The 24,960-nt window shown below is 38.6% G+C and overlaps 1 protein-coding gene across 7 annotated transcripts in view; it reads right to left on the bottom strand.

Moving 5' to 3' along the window:
* Window positions 1-855: 855 nt before the first annotated feature.
* LOC131689419 (zinc finger protein OZF) overlaps window positions 856-24,960 on the bottom strand; it is a 50,781-nt gene continuing 26,676 nt past the window's right edge. For 4 of the 7 annotated variants that reach the window (XM_058974492.1, XM_058974495.1, XM_058974493.1 and 1 more), the window contains 4 exons: window positions 11,288-12,490; window positions 2,404-2,787; window positions 2,063-2,341; window positions 856-2,005 (listed from right to left, as the gene is read on the bottom strand). In XM_058974492.1, coding sequence (XP_058830475.1) covers window positions 1,682-2,005; window positions 2,063-2,341; window positions 2,404-2,787; window positions 11,288-11,878 — 1,578 coding nt within the window. In that variant the 5' untranslated portion in view covers window positions 11,879-12,490 and the 3' untranslated portion in view covers window positions 856-1,681. Of the gene's footprint in view, window positions 2,006-2,062; window positions 2,342-2,403; window positions 2,788-11,287; window positions 12,491-12,642; window positions 12,709-24,960 lie in introns of all 7 variants that reach the window. The other 3 variants (XM_058974497.1, XM_058974498.1, XM_058974494.1) reach the window with 1 other exon arrangement.

Here is a 24,960-nt window from a genome sequence, read left to right as displayed (position 1 = left end):
GTGCCATCTAGCGGCAAAAATGCGAATTAGTGGGTTTTCTCCATGTAAATTGTCGAAAAATCCCATACAAACTTCAGGAGCGTTGGTCCGGTAGCTAGACTTATCCGATTTGCTTCAAATTTGGTGCAAGTACTCCTGGTGGCACTAGTAATCGAATCAGGGGTGGGCCGATTGAGTTTTCAAAAATTCATTATTTTTCTGGGCAGTCTAGTGCCCACCTAGAAGACCTGATCAGGCTATATCAAACAACGATATTGTCGGTGATGGAGTACGGGTGTTTCTGTTTCTACTCTGCACCGAACATACAGACTATAAGAATCTCTGGCAGCGTTTTACCTTTATTTAATCAGATCAAGCCAAATTGTACGTCATACCAAGACATCGGTGAGAATTAATTTTTGCCTACGCAGACCTCGACCCTGCAAGTTCCGGATTCTGGCAAAATGCGCTACCATTACACGGTCCATAGTCGCAGGTCAGTCCAATTTTCTACGGGATTCCCTTTCTACATGGAACTGATTTTCGATTATAGCCAGTACACAACCCAGAGCTGTAGACATACATCCAGTAAATTATTAGATGTAACGTAGCTCACAACTTTTGGTAGCGTTATGATTACACCCGGTGTCCAGAAGGATTCCCGTTCGAGTTCTACCTTTCTGCCCGTCGATTTTTGCATTCAATCTCGCCATTTGCCTCATTCGTGTTCCACAACGAAAAATTTAAAACTCACATCAAAACCATAAACGACGGATTGTATTGCTCCGTTCCCATTGTTTCTCCAGTAGCACATCGGTGAATTGGCCTATTGCGGAATATTTCAAAATCTACAAAACACAGAATGCTATCGTGACTTCTTTCGATTTTATTACAGGCAACAGGGCGGTTTGGAATCACCCCTTAATTGTTGTTATATCTAGACATCTAGTTGTTGTTACTAATTCCACTACACTAAGCATGATACTAATTTTAAAAAATCGCTCACTGGCATAGTAGTAAATTGTTTTCGTTTTCTCTCACCTTCTGTACAGTACAAAAGTTTGGATTGTAAAAACAAACAATATTTTTTTGGTTTTGAGCTTTCAATATGATATAAATGTACAAAATGGTTAACAAAAACATAAAAACTAAATGAAAACACAGTTTACGTTTACACAACTTGTATAAACTTCTCGAAATGGCGTTTTTTGACTAGATCCTCCACAGACCCTGTATGCAGTTACATCGAATTCGCTCTAGTTGCTGTTAAGCATCTGAGATCCCTTAGCCATTATGGCATAAAATCAATGTAACTATCAACTAAAATTAGACTGTATTAGTTCAAATTTTTTGGCAAGTTTTTATTGGTATTATATGGCAACAAGGCTTCGGAACTTCCGTGTACTTTGGTTGGAAATGCAAATGATTACAATAAACAAACTTACAGTATTCCCATCATCGGAATACCAGGGTTTCAATTCAACATACTTATCCTACTCATTGGTGCATAAACTAACGTTACGAATAGTTTAGTATAATAGAATTCAAAATAGTCCATTGAATAGTGCTACACCATTTCTGAATTTTTCTACCTCGTACATTGAGTTCTTTTGCTATAACAAATAATTCATTTCGATTTTTTTTAAATAATATAGATAATTCGAGAAAGAAAAGAAAAGCCTTCTACCCGAGTTAGTAGAGCTTAGTTCGTCAAATCCTCCAGTAACTCTTCGGTGCTCCGATTGGCTTTCTTGAACTCCTCCATATACTTGGCAGGGACTGTCCATTCCAGCAGTTCTTGCACGTTCTGCTTCAGTCGGAACGCTGGGTCCACCGCTCTATCGTCGCATGCTTTGCGACCAGCGCATTTTAACGAATCGACGAGTACGTTATCGATTAATCTTTTGTCGAACCCGAGATCCTTCAGCCGTTCTTCAGTGGAGATCTTTTTCAGCAGAATAGCCACCAGAAATCTCATGTGCGATAACGGCATCGGAGGATCAACTCCACTGTTGGCGTGTTTGACCTGAAAAATGCGGTTCGTTTTATGGAAAATTCAAAAACTTGTTGAACAGACTCTTACATTTCTATCGATGATTTCCTCCACACTGATTGGTCCTTGCTCATCTGGTGAACAGCTCGCTACATGATTTTGATGGTCCAACTTAGTCTTGAAGAAAACATTACAGTTTTTGCACAGATATGATTTGTCCTGGTTGTGAATAGAGAGCATATGTTTCTTCAGATGGGGTAGCTGGGAAAATCCAACTCTACAAATAGGACATTCAAACGGTTTCTCTCCAGTGTGCTTGCGAATGTGTAACTTCAATACACTTGAGTGTGCGAATGCCTGCCAGCAGACCTACAATGATAAAATATGGAATTAGTTCAAAGTGTCCCGACTTCCTCTGACGAATAACTTACCTGACATCGGTACGGACGCTCTCCGGTATGGATGCGCTGATGGACAACCAGCTGCGATCGCTGCGAAAAAACGGCCCCACAAACTGCACACCCATGTGGACGAATCATCTTGTGCGTTCGCATGTGCTGCGGGAGATGACCTTTGAACATTTTGTTGCAGATTTGGCAATGGAAAGCCTTCAGATTGGCGTGATAGCAGAGCAGGTGTTTCTTCAGGGCATCTGGCCGGTAGAACCCTTTGCCGCAGATATGGCACGTATAATCACGAATGTCCAGGTGACTTTTGAGATGCATCTTGAGATTGGCCGCACACGAGAACGCTGACGAGCAGTGTGGGCACTTGTGTCTCCGGATTCCATTGTGGGTGGCCAGATGCTGGGTGAGCTGAAAGGATTCAACAGTCGAATTGTAATTAAAATTCAATAAATACTTTGAACTTTTTCAAGCAAGCATCCATAGAAGTGTACACAACGTCAGTCGTGTCGTGACGACAACGCTGCCCCAATTATTCGTTTCTTGTCAGCTGGCGAAAACATGAAAGGAATAATCTCTATTTGCTATTCATATTGAAGAAAGAAAAATGTTGTTCAAAAAAAAAAATAAAAGGAAATCAAGCAGGTCGTGGGCTCAGCCGATAAGGTAAGAACGACATAAAAAGCAATGTTTGTGTTTGTAATCAATTTATCGTGTTTTTGATTACAACCCCGTTCCACTTTTCTAACATTCCAATACATAACCTGGTGAAGTTCGTTCCCCCAAACCACCATTCGAGGTCGGAGCGCTTGGAAAGTCACTGCGGAATATTTACGTAGCACACCCACGCAACCTATGGAATGGAGCAGGAAAGGAGCTCCCGTGTCCTGACGTAGAACATATGCAAAAGCCATACAGCGCTGTCGTTCCCATCAGTGGATAGCACCGTCTGCAGAACAACCGTGAAGCGTAACGTTGACTATACACAGGGTCTAGGGAGTGTCAAAAGCAGGCGAATAATATCCAACCTGTATTTTGCCTGTAAGCAACGCCAATGATTGGCAACTAATATTAGGAAAATACAACACCCCTCTCAAACATTGATGCTGTATTGTAATGCCTAAAGCCAAACTTCACAGTGGAATAAACCCAATTATGTAGGCAGTTACATCTTTAAGCCCTTGATTAATAGCATTATTTCGATTATTTCTTTCATATTATTTATTGCCACAGGTAAATGATATGTGTTTAATGTTAAAGTCAAACAATCAGAGCTAAAAGCAATGGTAGAGCAGAAGAGGTTTCATTCTTCACGGACAAAAAACCCGTTCATAAATTCGTGAAAATAAGATCACGATTTCGTAAACTGAAGGATTTACGAAAACCGTGGCCAAGGTCCTGAAATTATGAATAATAGACCTCGTATTCATTAAACTATTTGTATTTCCAAAAAACTAGATCGCGTCGAATATATAAATGGCGTTACATTCGAATGTTTGGTAGAGTTACTGTGGTTGTTCCACATGTATGTTTAGTTTTTGTTGTGATCCTTGTTATTACTTTAAGAATACACAGACAACAGTTAAACAATGTTCATGATTGCAGGAGCTTATTCGCGATTTTTGTGATTTCTCATTAAGTTACCGTGATATTTTATACATGAGTTTACTAACGGATGTTTGAGTCAGAGTAGCCTGATTTATGTTCATGATTGCAGGATCTCTGTCACGATTTTCGCAATTTCTATTTCGTGGTATTTTAGTCATGAGTAAAGTGATTCATGCTCATAACTTCAGGATACTAGTCACGATTTTTGTGTGAGTAATGTGAGTTATATTCATGATTTCGGGATCTTTGTCGCAATTTTCTTCTATTCATGTTATCGTGATATTTTAGTCACTAGTAGAGTCATTTATGTTCATGAATTCAGGATCTCATCACGATTTTTGATATTTTATTCACGAGTAATGTGTTTTATATTCATGATTTCAAGATTCTTAGTCACGATTTTCGTAATTTTTATTCATGTTATCTTGAATTTTAGTCACGAGTAGAGTAATTAATGTTCATGATTTCAGGATCTTAGTGACGATTTTTGATAATTTTGTTACGAACAGTAAGATTTATGTTCTTGATTTTAGGATCTTGGGGACGATTTTCGTTATTTCTTTGCACGGTATCATGATATTTTATTCTAGAACTTTTCAAATTTGACACGTGTACTAGGAATCATGAACTAGTTCACGAACCCATGAATATTTCATGATTTTGTGAAATATTTTACTTGCACGTATGGTCAGTCGTGACTATTATACTAGGAATCATTAAGCAGTTCACGAGTACATGAATAATATTTGATGATTTTGTGAACTATTTCTCGAGCACGGATATTGGATCGTGACTAATATATTAAGAATCATGAATTAATTCACGAGAAAGTAGCCAGACTGTTTTGATTTTGTGAATTAACGCTCCTAAATCTATGAATAACATCATAGGCCAACCTTTGGTTTTATGAATAATGTTCTTAAAGTTGTGTACTAGTTCACGTACAGAAAATCGATTTGGTGATGACATGGCGGTAAACATGACTTAAGTTCATAAAACAAAAACAAATATATCTACTAATAAAAGCTTTACGTGGACGTTGCTGAAGGAAAATTGAAGATAATTATTAAAGCCATGATTTTTGTTCATGGTTCTGTTTTCGTAACGTAAAAACGTAGTTGTTCCATAATTCATGGAACTTTACTCATGATTTTGGGAACAAATTTTTCCGTGTTGGTTATTCGCCTTCTATAGTAATAAGCCGGTGCAGTCTGTGACCGATTTTCACTATCTTAGATGGAAATTAGACAAATTTGGTTTAATTTGGACCACAAGCCTAACTTTTTCTCTCGATTATAGAGATTAACCTTTTTCGGATTAAAAGAATTTCCAACCCTATGTGCGCGGGGTCGGGAATCGAACCCAGCTGAACTACGTACAAGGCAATCGACTTATCGACTACGCTATGCTCATACCCATCGGAATTGATTATTTACTGTGCCCTAATGCATCTTAGCACCTCTATTCATCCCACCCATTTGAACACATTAGTTAGAGCAGTGTCTGCTATCTCTATTCAATTTAGCTTTAATGGTATGATGAATAAGGGTGCGTTGTACTCGACTTTTCGTTTCGCTTTAACGCGAGTATTTTACATTTTCCAAGCCAGATTTTATTGATCTGCTTCTTCAGAACGAAGCAAAGATGTCGATACCTATTTAAGCGCAATCCAATCAGTATAAGTCCAGTTGTCAGCGAAATAGTGTGACATCGTGACTAATGAGATGAATAAGGGCACGTCTACCCTATATAGAAAAGACTATATAGATGTAAAGATACATGACCTATCACCACGTATCCCTCTTGATTTAATTACAGTATATATGGTGCAATACGGAGAAGTAGAATCCGTCGCACCTGATACGTGGAGAAATTTCTTCCCAAATACACCTAACGGTGTTCTTGTGGTAAGGATGCGGATTGAAAGACCTATCCCCTCCCACTTCACTATAAAACTCAAAACCCACGAAACTACTATTAATCAAACTACGTTATGCACCCATGAGGGGCAAACTCCTACGTGCAAGTATTGTAATCGGACAGCGCAACACGGACAAGCTTGCGCGGAAGATACAGATGAGTATGCATCTCTACCGATTGCCAACCTATCCAAGGCAATCCAACCCAAAAAAGAGTTTTCAATACCAATACCTGAACCACCTGGACCTGGACTAAACCGGTTTCCAAATTTGCGGCTGCTGTTCAGACCATATTGACAATTGCAAAAGCAGCATCCAGCACCCCAAAAACCACTGTAAGCAACATCGGCAAAGAATATAATAAAAATGACGACGAATTTACCTTGGTCACCCGTGCAAGAAGCAGGAAAGAACATCTGATCGCGAGCACCAAGACACTTTTAACGATGATGACCTTGATGTGCAGGACAGTGGAGAATTAAATGATCCCCATGACGCAGTAGGCGAGCCGCGAAACATGGTCTCCGCTCGCAATAAAAAGTTGCGCACGAGAGATCCAACGGATAATCAATATTTGATTTTATTTTTTTTATAAATATTGTAAACCCGTGAAAGATCCAGGGCTGCGTTAAGCTATCGCTATGATCCGTGTCAAAGAAACGAAATAAAATAATAATGTCCGGACAAGCGAAAAAGGCAATTAGTGACTTATGCTGTCGGAACCGCGGACTATTACGTTACATTCAGACGAAAAATAGACACTTTCAGATTTTACCTTAAATTATGCTCCTGTTACCTGTAATAAATTTTTCTTCAATTATGATTTTTTATACGTTTTGTTTTTTGACAGTGATAAATGTTTTAGCATATACTATCATGTTACATTATCGTTTAGGTTGCGCGTTTTGTGCTAGTACAAAATTCCTTAAAAAACCTGAGTAAATGTTTAAATCAATAAACAATATAAATCAGTTTTGCCATCTACTCAACTGTTTCCTTCTCGTGTTTGACGATTTCGGTCTAGCTTACTATCAGCAGTCATTGCGCCACTTTAAAAGCGTTCCCCGAACGGAGTTTTCTGACACTCGCTATTGAAATGATAGTTGTAAGGTGTCGAATCGGCCCTAGCCGTCTATTATCTGTGGTACTAATCAACATTAATGTCGTTTTTGATTGAAGCTAAACTGAGTCAAGTTCTAACCCCGACTACTGTCAAAACGTATGAACTGACAGCGGTTGGGGTTGCAATCTGACTCAGTTGCGGGGTCAAGCAAAACTGAAATTTTTACCCAACTTTCACATTCTAATTTAATTGGAATGAAATGAAACCATTTGAAATATTATCTATCCATCCAATTTTTATTTTCGGCAGCTCATTTAAAAGATCCTAGATTTTTCTTCCTGGTTTTACGCCCACTATGAAAACCAAAAGATTGGAGAAAATAAAATAATATTTTAAAGTTGCTAGCTTGTAGTACTCCTTTGTAGCTGGGAAATTATGTTGTGAACGAAGCGGAAATAAAAGTTATTAGCAATAAAATCTTGACTCGTAAAATGGCCATGTTGGACATTTTTTAGTATTAAATAAAAATCCCGTAGCTCTCGTGAGTTGACAACATATTTTTCGGCTTTCCCATTACAAAAACAAGCTACAATTGCTTTTTTAAGCAAAACAAATATTTGGACAGCAGAGGGTTAATTTTTAATGAGTTTTTAAGGCATTCCAATGGAACGAAATATTTACAATTAAAAACTAGTGGTGAAATTGAGGCTTTCTATTTTATCAACTCTAGTATTCCTTGGTTGACTATCATAGCAACCATCGACGGCGGAGGTGCATTTTTTCACTGTCATCAATTTTTATTTAAAAGAAATATTCACTCTCGGAATTGGAAAGCACGAATAGATCCCCTGAAGGTTAATGCAAGTGATGTAAATTGTAATAAGCAACTTAAGTATATTTGGCATCGAAGAAATTCAAACACTGTGATCGATACTTGGTAAACAATTGAAACGGTTATCGGTTCCGGTTGCCTGGCTTAGCGATGGAGCATGGTTAAAGCAATTCTGACATGATTGGTGTACGTCGTCAACTGGTTATAATTCTACCCTGCGTTATACATTACAGATTGCCAATTAAAGTACTGAATCAATCAAGCAAAGTGTCGATAGTGTGTACAAAGTTTAAGGGGGGGGTAAGAGTTTCTACGTCAAAAAAAAACTTTTTTTATGAACTTTGCGTGAAGCGAATTGATCAAAACTTTTATACAATATAGTATATCATTTCAATAACATGCTGCAATTTTTCTATGTAAAAATATCAACAAACGACTCGGTGACAAAGCTTTTTGTAGAACGTCTCTGGAAAAACCTGATTTGCGATGTTACCTAATATCTGCCATTCAAAAACTAGTTAACCGATTTCTTTCAAACTTTGCATGCAGATTCTATGTCAGAAATACCTAGCCCCTGCGTTGAGTTTTCGAGATAAATTTCCTTTCATTTCAGCACTAATAGTTACAAGAATTATCCATAAAACTTAAGTTTTTGCAATTATTCTGATTGAATTCTGTTGGAGCAGTGCTGCTAGGAACAGTTTCAGCTATCGGTGAAAAAAATTGATATATCTTTAATGTCTTGAAATATTTTTGAAAACTTATAAATCTTATCAATTTAGACTTCTATTTTGCAGAAAAAAAAACGGGAAGGTAAAAATTGTGCAGTTTCTAGTACTGCTAGAGAAGCACCAATCTTGACAAAACTAGTTTTTTATGTTTCTTTACTCCAACAGTTTCAAAAAAAGCTAGCCCGTAATACCTTTACGGCAATAAAAAAAATGCTGTAATAGAAAGACGTTTAATACTAAAATGGCACCAAGAAAAAAATTCCCTAAACGGCAATATCAACACATTCCAACCCTCTGTGTTGCGCTCATTTGGACTATGAGATCCTTCGTGTTTCAGCAATTCGTGTGTTTTTTTGTAAACGGCCAATAAGCATGCTGTCAAAATTCTCTTTCAGAGAAAATACCGGACAAACCGCAACTCGCCGAGAACGGTTGCTAACATGTAATGAAAGAGAAAAGTTTTTCTTTCGTCTACTGTTGTAATTTATAATCGGCGAGTAATTGTTTGTCCGGAATTTTCCCTCAAAGTGAATTTTGGCAGTATGTTTCGAGGCCATTTTCAATAAACACGCGAGATGTGGAGAAAAATGGGTTTCGCTTTTCACTACACGACACGTTTTCGTATTTGCAGATCGACTCACACTCGACCAGCTTTAAAACACAATCAAACGAAAAATCGACCCGAAGTAGTGGTGGGGTGTTTCGTGCCGTGTTGAATTGAAATCGTTTTGCCATCCGGACATAAAAAGCACGGTAGCGTATGGCCAAAATATAAACAGTCCTTCCCGTCGTATACGGGAAGCAAGAACAGCGGGCTGGATCCACGTACCCTAACCGAGGGTCCGAATCCAGACACTTATCTGGATCTAAACCCAAGTCTGTGCCATGCTCAGGTGCGGTCCTGGGAAGGGGAAAGAGGATGGCTTAGGTCCGGGATTGGTCCGGATCCTGAAACTGGTTTCTAATCCAGACTAAACTAGTTCGGAATCACGGTCTGGTTCCGTGATCTATCCAGGCTTTGGGATCTGGACATAAAACATAACCGGGCATCTGGAACCCAAAATGAAAGATCGGTATAACACATCATATCGATTTTTAATTTGTACAACCTACCCAAACAAAAATCCAAACAAAAATTTCGGCTGATTTCGGCAGAAACCAGCCATAATTCTGACTGGCTTTGACTCTGTACCAATTAGTTACAGAATTTGCGTTTCGACTTCGTCTCATCAGAATCCGACAGAAACTTAGCGACAGAACTAAGCTAGCTCCGGATAGACGTTAGCAAAAAACGAAGACACAATTTATGTTCCTAAGAAAACCCTAGTCAAGACATCCCACAAGAAAAGGAGCTCATGATTTCGTCCAGCAGTGTTGACTGATATATGAGGCTACATTCGAAAATTAAAATTCCTCCTAAGGACAAGCCTCTTCAAATTCTGCTCCTATGAGTGAGTATGTCATATCCACATCATGACGAACGTGGGAAAAACCACACGCGAACCGTTCGTTCGCCATTCACATGAAAACTTGCTTCATTTGTGTCAAGTCAGTTATTCTCTTCTTTGGTGATTATCAACTCGGAAAGATTCACTCATGAAGTTCTTGTTAAGCGCCTCACACTCTGTAATGTGTCCACTACACTGTGTCGCTGTCCACTTCACAAGCAGTACATATAACAATACATCGTTACACTACCTGCTGTGTGAAATAGTGATGAGTGTCCGAACATAGCAACAAGTAGACCCACTCCGGACGAACTGTGTTGCTATTGATTTTTCAAAATGCCGCTGAAAGCTATTGGGCAAGTGGAACAATAGGATCATTAAGTGATATTCTGTTAAGAACTATTCCACGGTTGTTGGTGGGATTGTCTTGCAATCTTCGGCAAGTTTGTTGAGTATACCTACAAAAAAGAAATCCGTCCTAGGTGCGTTTTTTGATGTTAACTGAGACCTAAATATGATAATTTTTCTAACTGAGCATATATCCCTACACATTTCGGCTAAAATCCCATACAAACTTTATGTTCTTGTGGAGAGGTCTTAACCGATTTCACTCAAATTTGGATAATTACTTTTTCACGGATTGCAACGAAACGAAACTGGTAGATGTAGATCGGTGATTTTTAAAATAGCTTTAATCTTTGCACCAATTTTCATTACCTTTTCGTTTTACTCTAGCAATGCTATGCTCTTGCTATAACTGTTCGACAAATTGGGTCAAGATAGGAATTATGGCCTTCGATTCGTTGTTTTTCTGTCTAATGCAATTTTAAAATATGCAAGAATGCACCATTGTTTTTTAGACTTACTAAAACTTAAATTTCATATGATTTGGCGGTTATCAACGCACTAGAATGTTTGCAAGTTCAATAAGAACTTACAGTGGCTAAGCCAAGAAACTTTCTCGCGACCAAACGAAACTAGATATGGAAGCTTTACGAACTTTACAATGACAAGTTGACTCGAATAATGAAGCGCACGAATCCCTACTTGATATCATTCGAATATAATCACTTGTTCAGCGACTTCAACCAAAGCGACGAACCATTTCGAGAGAGTACAACACAAAGATACTTCTGGCTGATTATGAATATTTTGTGAAATACCTTCCGTCGTAGACGAACATGCTGGCAACCGTTTGTAGTTATAAACTTTCTCCAAAAAATCGCAAATTTAGTGTTTAAAAAGTTTGTAGCATTCCAAAATCAAGTATAAAAATTAAAATACGTCATGTCGGTAAAATCACTACTCACCTGACCACCACGGGCAAACGTCTTAGGACACATGGGACACTGGTACGGTTTCTCGCCGGTATGCACTCTCATGTGCAAACGAAGCCGCTCCTTGATGGGAAACGTCTTCCCGCACAGATCGCACGTGTACAACGTATCCGTGCCGTGTTGAGAGGCGATATGGTTCTTCAAACATCCAGCCTGTCGGAATCGGTTGTTGCAGTGCGCACAAGCGTACGGACGTTCGTCGTTGTGAATGCGCAAATGCTTCCGTAGATCATTCGCTCCCATAAAATTCTTATTGCACACCTGGCAGATGTACTGCTTGCGGTTCTTTTTCCTGCTGGATTTCTGCTCGCCACCACTGATGTCACCGGTTGATGATGCACCCGACAGCGGTTCATTCTCAACTGCCAGCACGAGCAAGCCTTTGTCTAGATCTTCGACCTCCGGTAGGATGGGTTGCTCTATCACAGCTGTTAGTTCAGCTGGACTGGGCTCAACCAGATCATTGTTGTTACTCTCCTGCTTGATGGTTTTTGTCTTCGGCCTACCGGCACCGGAAGATGCTTTGGTTACTTTAGTTGTTTTGATTTGACGATTACGTTTCATTTTGTTAGTTAAATAGCAAAGGTAAACAACTTAAATGCACAATTGTACTTCAACCATCCGTTAATTTAACTAGTTTTTTTATGGCACCGAACTCTTTGGTGTACTTTTCTACCCGCAACGGGAAAGCACTGATTACACTGGTTTGTTAGTGAAAAGATATAGAAAATCTAAAGTCCATGTTAGTTACACCACCACCAGATAGCAAGAAGTAAGTGATTACATCACTTCTACATTTCAACAAGGGTTCGTTCTACACCAACTACCACTCTACTCAAATCTATGGTCCTGCAACTTTGTTCCCCTCGAACAATATGTGTACCATTTCTTCACGTTCTAGCGTATCCAACTGATTCACTCGTCATTATGCATAAACATATTCGTTGTTGTTTTTTTTTGTGTGTGCTGCTAGCGCAACTTTGCTCCGATTTCTGTATATCAAGCTAGCTGAGCAGGGCGACAAGAAATTGAATTACAATTCTAATTTATTCTTTTCAACGCTACGAGCTTCTTCGATTTCGTCGCCAGGCGTGGTCCGGTGACTTCCTCTCCACGGGTCAATCCGAGGTGACATTGGCGACTGTGACTGTATGTACGGACGGCGACCGAGGATGGCTGAAACGAGTCGACATGAATCAACGATTATTTCGTTTCACCGATGAAGAACAACTAAACACTCGGCGACTTGCATGCATTGCATACACATATTAACGTGAGAAATGTTTTTTTTTATAAATAAAAGATTTGAACTAGATTCAAATATTTACCTTTACTGAACTCTCGGTCAACGACGAGTTGCTTGGTTCGTCTCGAGAAAGTGTTCTCTCTGCCGGCTTGGTGAATAATCGTGTGACGACATAGAAAGATAAGCTGAATAAATACAACGAGCTGGTGCTGATAAGCCACAAGAACTGTGATGTGCTGTAATAGCTTGAACTATTGCTGCACGAATAAGTTGCTGCAGTCTAGGTTCTGTTGTAGGGTAGCGTCAGAAACAGAGCCCACACAGCCTGCCAACCGAATGGTGTAGCAAAAAGGAGTCATGAAAAACTTCAACACAGGATAAAGAGGGAAACCCCTTGTGCGACAGGATCACGAATGCATATTGTACGCTACACATGTATACCATGGAGCGCAATATGGTACGATTATGGCGACACGCTCCCTTATGTACGCTAACTGTTAGTTTCGGAAAGGTCCTATGTAACAGCTGTGCTTCCCCTTCCCAGTGTTTGGTATGTACATTAGTTCGGGTCAATGAATTAATTCGCTTTCCGGTCCCGCACGCTGATTTCTGGTCGTAGCGGTAGGGTGGTTAAATAAGTTTAGATCAGTGTGCACTAAGAACAATTGTAATAATCAATCTTCGAATAGTTTTTATCATATCAATATTCCCCAGTTTATGAACATCAAATCTTTCAATTATCAAAGCAATAAATAACATACTTTATTTCATTGGATTCGATCTAGTCTGATCCAAGTAAATATTTGAGTGTGATTGTCACCAAAAGTCTTAATTTCAAGGATCACATTAAAAGAATTCAACCCAAATAACAAGCATCATAAACATCTTATAAACGGAACACTGCATTGATTTTGACAAACAAGCACACGTTGAAACGGTTATACATCTAGAAACGTTTTGGCAATAATGATTTTATGCATGGTTAAATATTTTTCAAACTAAATCCAATAAGGCGAATGTACTTTTTTCGATGTTTTTAAAATCTGGGGGTACGATAGGTCACTATATTCAATGTTAACTAAAATAAAACTCAACTTTTTTTAATACAGCAGATTATTTAAAAATAATACATCTTGACGTCATTCAGGTAAGAAAATGACGAAGTGGCAAATGATGTGAAAAATCATAAAACCACGGAAGGAAATGTTGAAAAAACATGTTTTTTAGCAGTTGCGTGTGGTTTTGTATTCACGAATGACTTCTTTGGTGTCCTCGTCATCGCCAAAGTGTGGAATTGAAGTTGTGTGTTTTGGCTCACGTGGTACTTAGCTATGCGACGATCACGTTTGCGCTTTGGAGTATTTTTTAATTGCTTTTGTTTTTTCGATAATCTACATCAACAACACCTTTAATTATTATATTATTAACTCACGCGAAACATCAATAGCGCTTTCATTGATAACGAGCACTTTCCTTTCACACGAGCACGTAATGTTTCGAACGAAAACTCAAATTGTTTGAAGGTTGATCGAGTACTGGCGTCATCTTGAACAGATGCAATTACGTTCTCTATGTCCTCTTCACTTCGTTTTGGTGTTTTTCGCACAGAATTACGCACAATTTCCCTGTCAAAATAATTCAAATTTCCATCATAGTAGTGACCTATAGTGTCCCCAAACGGCTGATCTATCGTACTCTCAAGCGTATGTTTCATGTTGATGACCGTATTTTTTTTCAAAAGCAAAATACAAAAAAAACAATACTTGTGTTCAGCATTAATTTTGACGTAAAACTACATTTTCGTTTTCGATATGGAGGTGCACTTCAACAAAAATGATATGTAACGAAAAGTGGTTAGGTTTCAAAACGCTTATAATTCAGTCATCTCACGATAGATTTTTGGAATTTTGGCATTAAAAAATTAAATACTGTATAACATAGTCAACATAACACGCATTTGCACACAGAAGGTAGCGCTTCCCAAATCTGGCACGACAGATTTATGTACCCAGCGCGCTACGCTTCTATGAATGACGTCATCGTCGAAAATTTAAGGAACAGTTTTGGTAAGACAAGTTCAGTTGCCTGTTGAACTGCAGGCAGAGCACTTCGTTGCGTGCTTTCACAGCCAGCGCAGCTGACTGACTGGTTCTAATTCACCAAGATCAAAATTTTAACTTTTAAATTATTCTAGATGGAGCTATACGACTTTCCGTAAAAATGTAGAACAAGTTTTAAAAACCTGTTTTAATCCACCTAGAGGTGCAATTGTGCCTTTCTCATTTCTCCAAACTATGATTTAATAGCTGGTTCGTACAATATAACTTTATGGAAATGTCTTTCATTCTTATTACACTTGATAAGTATATATAAGAGCACCTTTTTGCATTCATCGCGGTATCGGTTTGAATCGGAGTTTTCTATGTGATCGACCTCCTGCTGGAAGTCGGATGGAGATGGAATTTAATGTCAGTTTCTGGGGACGCAACACCTTTCATTTGAGACTAAGTTGAGCAAATCTAGCCATTTTCGAGAAACCAATATAACCGTTATTCTGACTTTGGATGCTTCCGGATCCGTCGATGGTGGCCAGTGTGGCCAAAGAGACTTTGAATGACTGTTGGGGACCTAGATCTACAAATTCAACAGTTGTGTTTACATTTTGGAAAAAAAATCACCTTTTTACATTCATCGCAGAATTCGTTAGAATCGGGATTTGCTGCGTGATCGTACGTATCACTCTGTAATTCAGGAACCAGAACTCGGATCCACACAAAATTCAACAGCAGCTGATGGACCTTTCATTTAAAATTAAGTTTGTCAAAATCGGTTCAGAAAATTCCGAGAAACCGATTTGGAAAAATCAACAAATTTTGTTTTGTAACCATACTCTTCAACTCGTAATTCGGAACAAGATGTCGGTTGAAAATGAAATTCAATAGCAACCTATGGGAATATTATACCTTTCATTTGAATCTTAGTTTGTAAAAATCGGTTCAGCCATCTCCGAGTAACCGATGTGGACATTTTGTTAACAAATCCGCACATACACACACATACATACACACATACACATACACACATACATACATACATACACACAGATATTTTGCGATCTCGGCGAACTGAGTCGAATGTTATATGAGACTCGGCCCTCCGGGCCTCGGTTAGAAAGTCGGTTTTTGGAGCAATTGCATAACCTTTCTATATAAGAAAGGCAAAAGAATAATATTTAATTAGCTTAATAAGCATGAGTTCAATGTTATCTTCATGTGATTATAATTTGCAAAGGTTGGTGGAATGCGTTTGAACGTGTAGGGAATGGGGGTTTAGTAGAGTGGGTGTGGAGGATGCGTCAGAAATCCTTCATCTTATTTCGGTATACGGGGTGGATGAAGGAAATCTGGGCGTGAGGGTGATCCAAGAAGAGGGGAGTGATGAAGGAGGGAGGTGTAAGGGCAAGGTGGGGAGGGGGGGGGGGGGAGGGGCGGCTACGCAATACTCAACTGCATATTTTGCCTTCCATTTGAGACTTGGTTTGAGAAAATCGGTTCAGTCATCACCGATGAACCGATGTGACTTTAATTGTGGAATATGCCCGGAATTCCGGAATCGTCGATAGTGGACAATATATTCAAAGAATGTTTGATTGGCAATCAGTGATCTAGATCTACGATTAGAAGTAATTTGGTGACCATTTCAATAGTTTTTAGCCTCTGAGGTATTACGATTGTACCGATTTATATGGGAAATTCCAGTGTATCCTTACTAACACCCCTGTAACTCCGGAAGCAAGAGTCAGAACCGAATGAAATTCAGCAGCAGTCAATGGCATTACTGTATCTTTCATTTGAAATTAAGTTCGTAAAAATCGGTAGCGAATTCGTTGTGGAATGGGTGTGATATTAGCTTAGGAACTTGGCGGGTTCCCCGAGGGCGTCATGAACCGTCATAGGTGGCCAATGTGGTCAAAGCTGCTTTGATTGATCATTAGTGATCCAGACCCGCAAACTAGAGTAATGTTACATCAATTTTAATATGTTTTACATCATTTGAACATTATGGTGGTACCAGTTTATATGGGAATTTGCTGTGTGACCGCACTCTTCAACCCGTAACTCCGGAACCGGAAATCGGATCAACTAAAAATTCAATAGCAGCTTATGGGAGCGTTATACCTTTCAGATGAAACTAAGTTTGCGAAAATCGGTTCAGCCATCTCTGAGAAAATTGTGTGAGTTTAAATGACACACACACACACATATACACACACACACATACATACACACACACACAGACATTTGCCGATCTCGACGAACTGAATCGAATGGTGTATGATACTCGGCCTTCCGGGCCTCGGTTAAAAAGTCGATTTTTACAGTGATTGCATAGCCTTTCTTTATATGAGAAAGGCAAAAAGGTGCGAAATCGGCAAAGTCCCAAAAAGTCGATTTTTATAAAAAAAAAAATTTTCGAGATAACATAAAATCTCGACGTTTCATGCATTTTAAAGATGTTTGGCATCAAAAATACGAATTCGATTTCTGAAATTTCATGGGGTCCCCCCTTTGAAAAAAAATTTGAGTTCCGGCTTATATGGGAATTTCATGTGTGACCGGACCGTTCAGTCTATATTTCCGGAACCATACAAGCGGTCCGTGCGAAATGTTACAGACATCTGTGGGGATAATATAGCTATCATTTGGGACTAAGTTTGTGAAAATCGGCCCAACCATTTCCGAGAAACTGATATGAGTTTGCTAGTTATGAAAGATGGCCGCTTTTCCCGGGCACTTCCGGAACCGTCTATGGTGGTCAATGTAGTCAACGAAAGTTTGTTTGGCCGTCGGTGACCTAGAACTGCAAAGTTAAGTTATTTGAGAGACATTTTAGCGAAATTTTTACCTTTTTTGCTTCCATCGGGGTATCGGTTTGAATCACAATTTGCTATGTGATCGCACGCCACAACCCGTAACTCCGGAACCGGAAGTCGGTTGGGGATAAAATTTAATAGCCATTTACGGGGACGCAACATCTTTCATTTGAGACTAAGTTTGGTTGATTCGGTCTAGCCACCTCCGAGAAACCGATGTGACTGTTAGTCTGAATTTGGATACTTCCGCCGGGGCGTCCGGAACCGATGATGGTGGCCAATGTGACCAAAGAGACTTTGAATGGCTGTTAATGACCTAGTACTACAAATCGAATCAGTTGTGGTCACATTTTGGAAAAATTTTCACCATTATACATTCATTGCAGAATTTCTTAAAATCGACATTTTCTGCGTGATCGTACTCATCACCCTGTAATTCCGGAACCGGAAGTCGGATCCATTAGAAATTCAATAGCAGCCTATGGGAACGTTGCACCTTTCATTTGGGACTAAGTTTGTAAAAATCGGTTCATCCATCTCTGAGAAAAGTGAGTGAGATTGTGTTCGCGTACACACACACAGACGCACATACACACACACATACATACACACACACATACATACACACACACAGACATTTGCCGAACTCGACGAACTGAATCGAATGGTATATGTCACTCGGCCCTCCGGGCCTCCGTTAAAAAGTCGGTTTTCAGAGCAATTGCAATACCTTTCTATTGAGAAAGGCAAAAAGGTTGCTGAAGCGCTATCTGTTATATTTTTCATTTTACAACAAATTTAAAATCAAAGATTAGGGTGCTTTAACTAATATCGTTGAACAGTTATGAGCGCTTTTTCGCCAAAAATGGGGGCAAACCAAAGATAATTTGGTTTTGCATGGATTGACCACTGGACCTGGCTTGAATTGATCCCATTGACCTGGTAGTATGTTTAGATTACTTTGACGGTGAACAATATAACAGATATAGTTTGGCTTTCATGACAAAATTTTGCACTTTACAAGATTTTTATATTATATTAAATAGTGGGTAGGGTGGTTCTAAATCTATTAAACGGAGGGGAATGACATTTAGGGCGAAATCTTCCATAATAAACATCATCTAACATCCAAATTTATTAAAATCAGAATATTTACTTTTGAATGGTTCGAGATAGTTTCGCAGTCTTCCAAAAAATGAAGAAAATCAAATTTTAAAAAACTTTGTCGAAGATACTGGAACTCTATGTCTTGTATTTTTCATTATACGAGAAATTTAACGAAAAAATAGGATGTTTCTTAAAGAATGGTTTTATTTATATAACTCTTGCAGTTTTAATTTTTTAATTAAGACGACTTTAGAAATACTTTCAGATATTTTGAAGGAGAATATACTGAACCTCTAGCTTCTTTAAAGTTATATAAAGGTAGAAAGGAACAAAACGTCGAAAGGATACAATATTAAAAGGCATTAAACGTAAGGGACGTAGCCAAACGGACTGTCAAAAACTGCAGCCAAACGAGCATGATGGTATCACTGAGAACTGACACACAAGTAAAGTTTTCAACTTGTGTAAACTGTCGCTTTGAAATGATAACAGCAAGTAGCAACTTGCCGCTAGTCGGTGCTTCTATCGGCCAGCAATCGCTATGCGGGACTTGTATGCAAACTTGGATACAATGGTGACTCACGCATGCGAACCTGTATGCGATTGTGAATTTCAACGTATTTAAATGTTTACACATGTTTTTCGGGAAAATTTGTTCTAGCTTATATGTCTGTTCTCTGTGAAGTATTGCGCTCCATGGTATACATAACCGAAACCAAGGAACTGTGTTCAAAGACGCGTTCGCTTGAATTTTTGAGTGGCGTGCACTCAGCGTACTAGCGCGTCTGCCGGAAGGTTAACTACGGTATCGAATGATTTTTCAACAGGTGATATACAATTTCATTTCGGTTCGGTTTATTGTGTAAATTTTAGTTTGAGCATGAGCATGATGACCGTACAATTCATAGTTGCTACCCGTGATTGACCAGAACAAGCAAAATTGCACAGAGAATAAACAAATGGGGCCTGGGAGTAGCTGTCCATTATCAATGTGCACGTTTCGAGAGTTCTTTACTTTGAAATGCCAATAACAGCGCCGGTCACGTCCTTACAGTAATCGGGGAAGGAAAGAAATGTTAGTGTAACAAACGTTGTTATGGATACTGTGTATACCTCTGCATCTCCACGTTTGCTACGGAAAGGAGTTTTTGTTAGTAAGATGGGGTAAAGAGTTACACAAATCTGGATTCAACTTGATGAGTAGTACGATCTATGTAACTTGCAGTAGTGTTATTATGTGTTTATTACTGCCGAGAATTTATCGTCTATTGAATTAATTTTGAAATGCTCGGTTTATAGAAAAAAAACCACTTCAGCTCCGGACAGCCCACAGTCGGGAGTATTGCATATGTTTAATTGAATAAAACGGCAGGTGAACGATTTTATTATTCCACGCTCCTTCATTCCGGCGTAACATAGCATTCCAAAAACAATACAATAAAATGAAAAGCGATTAGACAGCGATTGTCTTCAGACATTTGTCAACATTTCGATTTAATTAAAGGTTTCATATAGACGCATTATTTATCGTGTATAAATTTTGCTATAATTATTAATGACAATTATATGTTGGTTTCTTTCTCCGCGAACAATTGATTATTATGTTGTAATTATTCGCGCGCGCTATTATGCTAAGGCACATTTTGAAAGGTATAAAATAAGCCCATGTACTACTCCAAAGCATATGCAAGTACTCAATACAATAAAAACAATTAATTTAAGTTATTGATTATTGAATGGGCTAAAAGTAAACCAATTAATATGACAATAAACCATTTGTTCTTCGTACTGATGTGACTGCCAAAAATTGGTTGCTGGTATTGAATTCTTTTTGCGAATTGTTAATTCTCAGACCTCATACATAATTCAAAAGATACTCAGACAAGACCATACGTGTTCCCCACGCGCATTAAATACCCACTGGATTAGTTTCCTTGTTGGTCAAAAAAATACTAAACAAACAAAAAATTAGTCAGCCTTAACTATTTATAAAGCATTCAGAGCTATTTGGTCTCTTCCGGGAAAGTTGCGTGTATTGTAATGCTAAAACATACCTGCGAACATTGCTAACGCGAAAATTCAGAATCAAAAATGTTATAAACAAAAATAAAAATTTAAAGGGTTCATCTGAGAAAAAAGTCTCATAACTCGATAACTGTGAGTGACAGACACAACTTGTGTTCGGCAAAATTTATAAAAATTCTTTTCTCTACAACTTTGTCGAAGACGGTCAAGCTCTATTTTTTTTTGGCTCGAAAGTTAAATTTTCTTTTACACTGTGATCAGTTTTCATAAAAATAACATTGCCAAAAGATGGTACGTACACAAACATTGTAGAACATGTGAAAACGTATGTATGGACAGTTTTTACTCCAATGAATTAAGTACCACAAAACGCTGTTTTTAATACCACTGTGCATCGACCACGTCCTTACACTAATCGGGGAACGAAAGGAACGTACGTGTAACAACCGTTGTTACATCTTCATGTTTGCTAAGAAAGGGAGTCTTCGGTAGTAGGATGGGGTAAACCAAATCGATGAGACTGTTGGCTGTTCGGGGGTCTATGGAGACTGGCCCTCAATGGTAACTTCTTTTCCCGTGTAGCCTAGATAAGACCGGTAATGTCGCTAGTGGTTGTTTCAACCGGCGAAAAACTTCACTACGAACCACCTGTTCCGGCAGAAGGAACCTACTAAACAGGCAACTCCAATTCCAAAGTTTCATGCCACCCATGCTATGGTTCAATAGTTGAGGGGGCTTTAAATATTATCAATCACCAACGGAGCCTGGAAGTATTGGCGTCCCCCATATAGGTATCCCCAGTATGAAGCACATCCTGCTTACAATAAGTGAGTGATTCAATAGGCTGGTCACTCTACACACCGATTTTTTTGCCCAGAGGTTTGTGTTTTCAACGGTTGGGGGTTTGTTAAGGTTTTCAACTTATGAAAGTTCGCTGAAGTTACACAAGTTGCAAAGCAGTATTCATTTTGATAAGTGACGATATTTGCAACTGTCAGAAGTTTTATATGTGTTGATTGTTCTGGGCAGCTGAATTGATGATAGATTTATCGTTTGTTGAGTTAATTCCAAAACGATTCGTCTGTAAAATATGCCACTTAAACTCTAGATAGTTTAATAAAATTAAATATTTTTCAAACGACATGTGTCCAATAAAAATAACACAGAAAATATAGCAATTGCCTTTACTGTCTTAAAACATCTGTCAAAATAGTTATACTAAAATCTGTTTGAATATTTCTTAGTAACAGTTATTGTGTATAAATGTTGATATTATCATAAACAATGCATAACTTTTTTCATGCATGACCGAAATTAACCAAATTTTGCGCCGTTTTTCTTTAGAGTGTATTATTGATATGCGGTCAGTTGTGCAGTTGTCAGTGAGTTTCCGGTCAAGATTTAAAACAATCAGCGTTCGCGAAAGCATGTTATTCACCCACATGAAAAATCCTGGGATGTTGCATAGCGCCTTGGGAAAACTGATGAAAAAAGATCATTTGAACGCCTTAAAAGTACTCTAAATGTTTCAGACACCACCACAAGCCAGAAGCTGGACAAAAATCGGAAGCAACGCGCAAAAAATAATAGTGCGCTGAATACTTATTTCAAGCAGAATCCGCTCATTTCGTCGAAGGAATTGGCCAAAAAAAATGATATTTCGCAACGTGAAATGAAAACGGACATTATACAGAACTTCTCAAATCGGAACGAACATCAGCAGAGTGTTCCCAAAACGTGAGCCTGGAAACCCTACACGAAGCTGCTAACGAAATGGCACTGATGCGTTGATGATATCCATGCAGATTTCAAGCAGATGCAGGGACAGGAATATTGTACGAGTAAGGATAAGTGTAGTATGGAGGACCGTTTAAAATATAAGAAGCTGTCAAATTCACTATCCTCGTAACTGTTTTGGCAGGCCATAAACACTTAGGGCAAACGTAGTGAACCATTCGTGACCTAGGGCACCATAAACGATGAGATTTATAAAACTGAGGGACTCCAAAAACGGGTTTTCCCGTTTTTGAATTGCCACGATCGAAAACCGATTTTTTGGCCCGATTTGGCTTCATGCCACTACTCCAAAACCATGCAGGAATGGTATGCTGCTAATTCTCTGGATTTTGTGCCGCAAAATAGGAACCCACCATACGGTCCTGTACGCCGTCCGATCGAAACCTATTGCGCAATGATGAAGCATCTTCGGAAGAGCAAAAGAGAAGCGAAGAATGGTAAGGAAATGATGGGAAAGTGGAAAAACTTCGAGAAAACGTACCTGAAACGACTGTATAATGTAAAGGCTCTTATGAAGAACGCCAATCGCAAATGTCGAGCATTTTCCTGTAAAGGTACCACCCCGATCAAAAGTATGTCAAAACAAGAATGTGAGTTTTCCTCTCGCTGACAACTTTCGCGTCTTCTTGAGGTCTCGCTTAATCACTCGATTTTTTTGACGTAGGACTACGTCTTTGTTTTCGATATGGGGGTGCACTTTGCAAATTCAACAAAAATGGTATGTAACGAAAAGTGGTCCAATTTTAAACGCTTATAATTTAGCCATCTTACGGTAAATTTTAATTTTTTTTTGCGCATATCGCTCAGAAATACTTCTAAGAATAGATTCCAATAGATAAACCAAAAGATTTTTGATATCATGGCGTTAAAATTTTAAATAATGTTCAACGTAGTTAAAATACCACGCATTTTCACACAGAAGGCTGCGCTTCCCTAGTCTGGCACGACAGATTTATGTACCTAACACGCAACGCTTCTATTAATGACGTCATCATCGACTATTTAAAGAGCAGATTTGGTCGGGCAAGCTCAGTTGCCTCTTGGACAGCAGGCAGAGCAGAGCACTGCGCTGCATGTTCCCACAGCCAGCGTAGCAGAGGCTAGCATCGTGGTATTAGTTGTCTCTTTCGCACCACTCATCATCACCAGCGTTGACTCATTTTGCTTGGTGCGTATCTTCCATTCGTGTACGGACACGATGTACTGGCACAGCTTTTTGATTCAAGCACGGTACACCGTTCGCTTGGCTTTATTGTTTGAGGCGAATGTGTAAGTATATTCAAGTGTTGCGTGTATGATAGCTTTCGGTTTTTCTTTGCGTTGTCGTCTCCATGACAGGCTAAGGAGACGAAAACTTTCTTAGCAACAAATTCACGCGAATGGATAGAAGAAAGTGCAACGAAGGTTTATTATTTACGTTTCATCAATTTATTGATTCCACGAGATACATTTCAACTCAGCCTATCCCACTTTGATTCTACCAATACATAGGTACTACAAAGCCTATTTATGAATGGGCACTGTTACTCAAAAAATCACTGCAAAAAATGCATCTAAGTCCATCCATAAAACTATATTCGATTTTTGTATATGTTTTGCTTCGATATATGATTAAGACCACTGCATTCGCTACATTTATGTGTACTTTAGGAAAATTACAATAACAGCAAAATAAAACTATAAAGCTCGTATTGTCTAAAACATGACTTTTAAGCATCGGTCTGGTTGTTTACCGCACACAATAGAAAACTTTAAAAAAATTTAAAGCAGTTCCAGATATTAGTTCGGTTTTCCATCGCAGTTTTCTGTCTGCTTTCTTTAATCGGATTCGATCTCTCATTGTAAATAAAATGACCTGATGAGCAAGACGGTTTGATTCATGAAGTGAACTGTAGAAAGAAATGTTTGATTAATTATTAATCCAAATGTAATAAGAAATTGCCATTTTTTCTTTGTTTTACATTTCGAATTGCTTAAAACTAGAAGGTTACACATTTAATATAATTTTGTTTTATATAATGAAACTAAAGGAATTTTACAGCTAACTTATACATATACAAGAGGGGATAATATCATATTCGTAAGATTAGGGAAGGGGTCTTTTTGTGTGTTCTTTGTATGGCAATGCACTTTATGATTTTTAGAAGGGATTATTAATTATTAACTAAGCGAAACATTTTACAAGCTTATTAACTAGGAGTGGTTCAATTTTATTAAGATTGAGGGGGGGGATTAATTAGGGCTATTTTTAAGTATTGGTACTGTTGGCATTTCTTAACGAGATTAAATATTGATTACTGTAAAACTTTGGTTTCATTTCTGTAACTTTAGCAGATTTACCAATCCATCTAAAGTGTAATAATTATCGACTCGCCCTTTATACTGGTTTCTTCCGGAGAAGGATAAAAGTATTATCAACCAACAACTCATCTCCCCAGTTTTCTTTCTACTAAATGTACAGCATTTGAACGGAACGTACCAGTTCACGCACAGAGTCAGAGCAACAGCGCGATAATAACTCATACTTCTAGCAGAAGGCAGCGATGTGACCCTTTATTGATTTAACGAATCATGCAACTGGAATCCGCATTGCGCGAT

Source organism: Topomyia yanbarensis, chromosome 3 (genome assembly GCF_030247195.1).
Source record: "Topomyia yanbarensis strain Yona2022 chromosome 3, ASM3024719v1, whole genome shotgun sequence".
NCBI lineage: Eukaryota > Metazoa > Arthropoda > Insecta > Diptera > Culicidae > Topomyia > Topomyia yanbarensis.
This window is presented reverse-complemented; position numbering and strand designations above follow the sequence as displayed.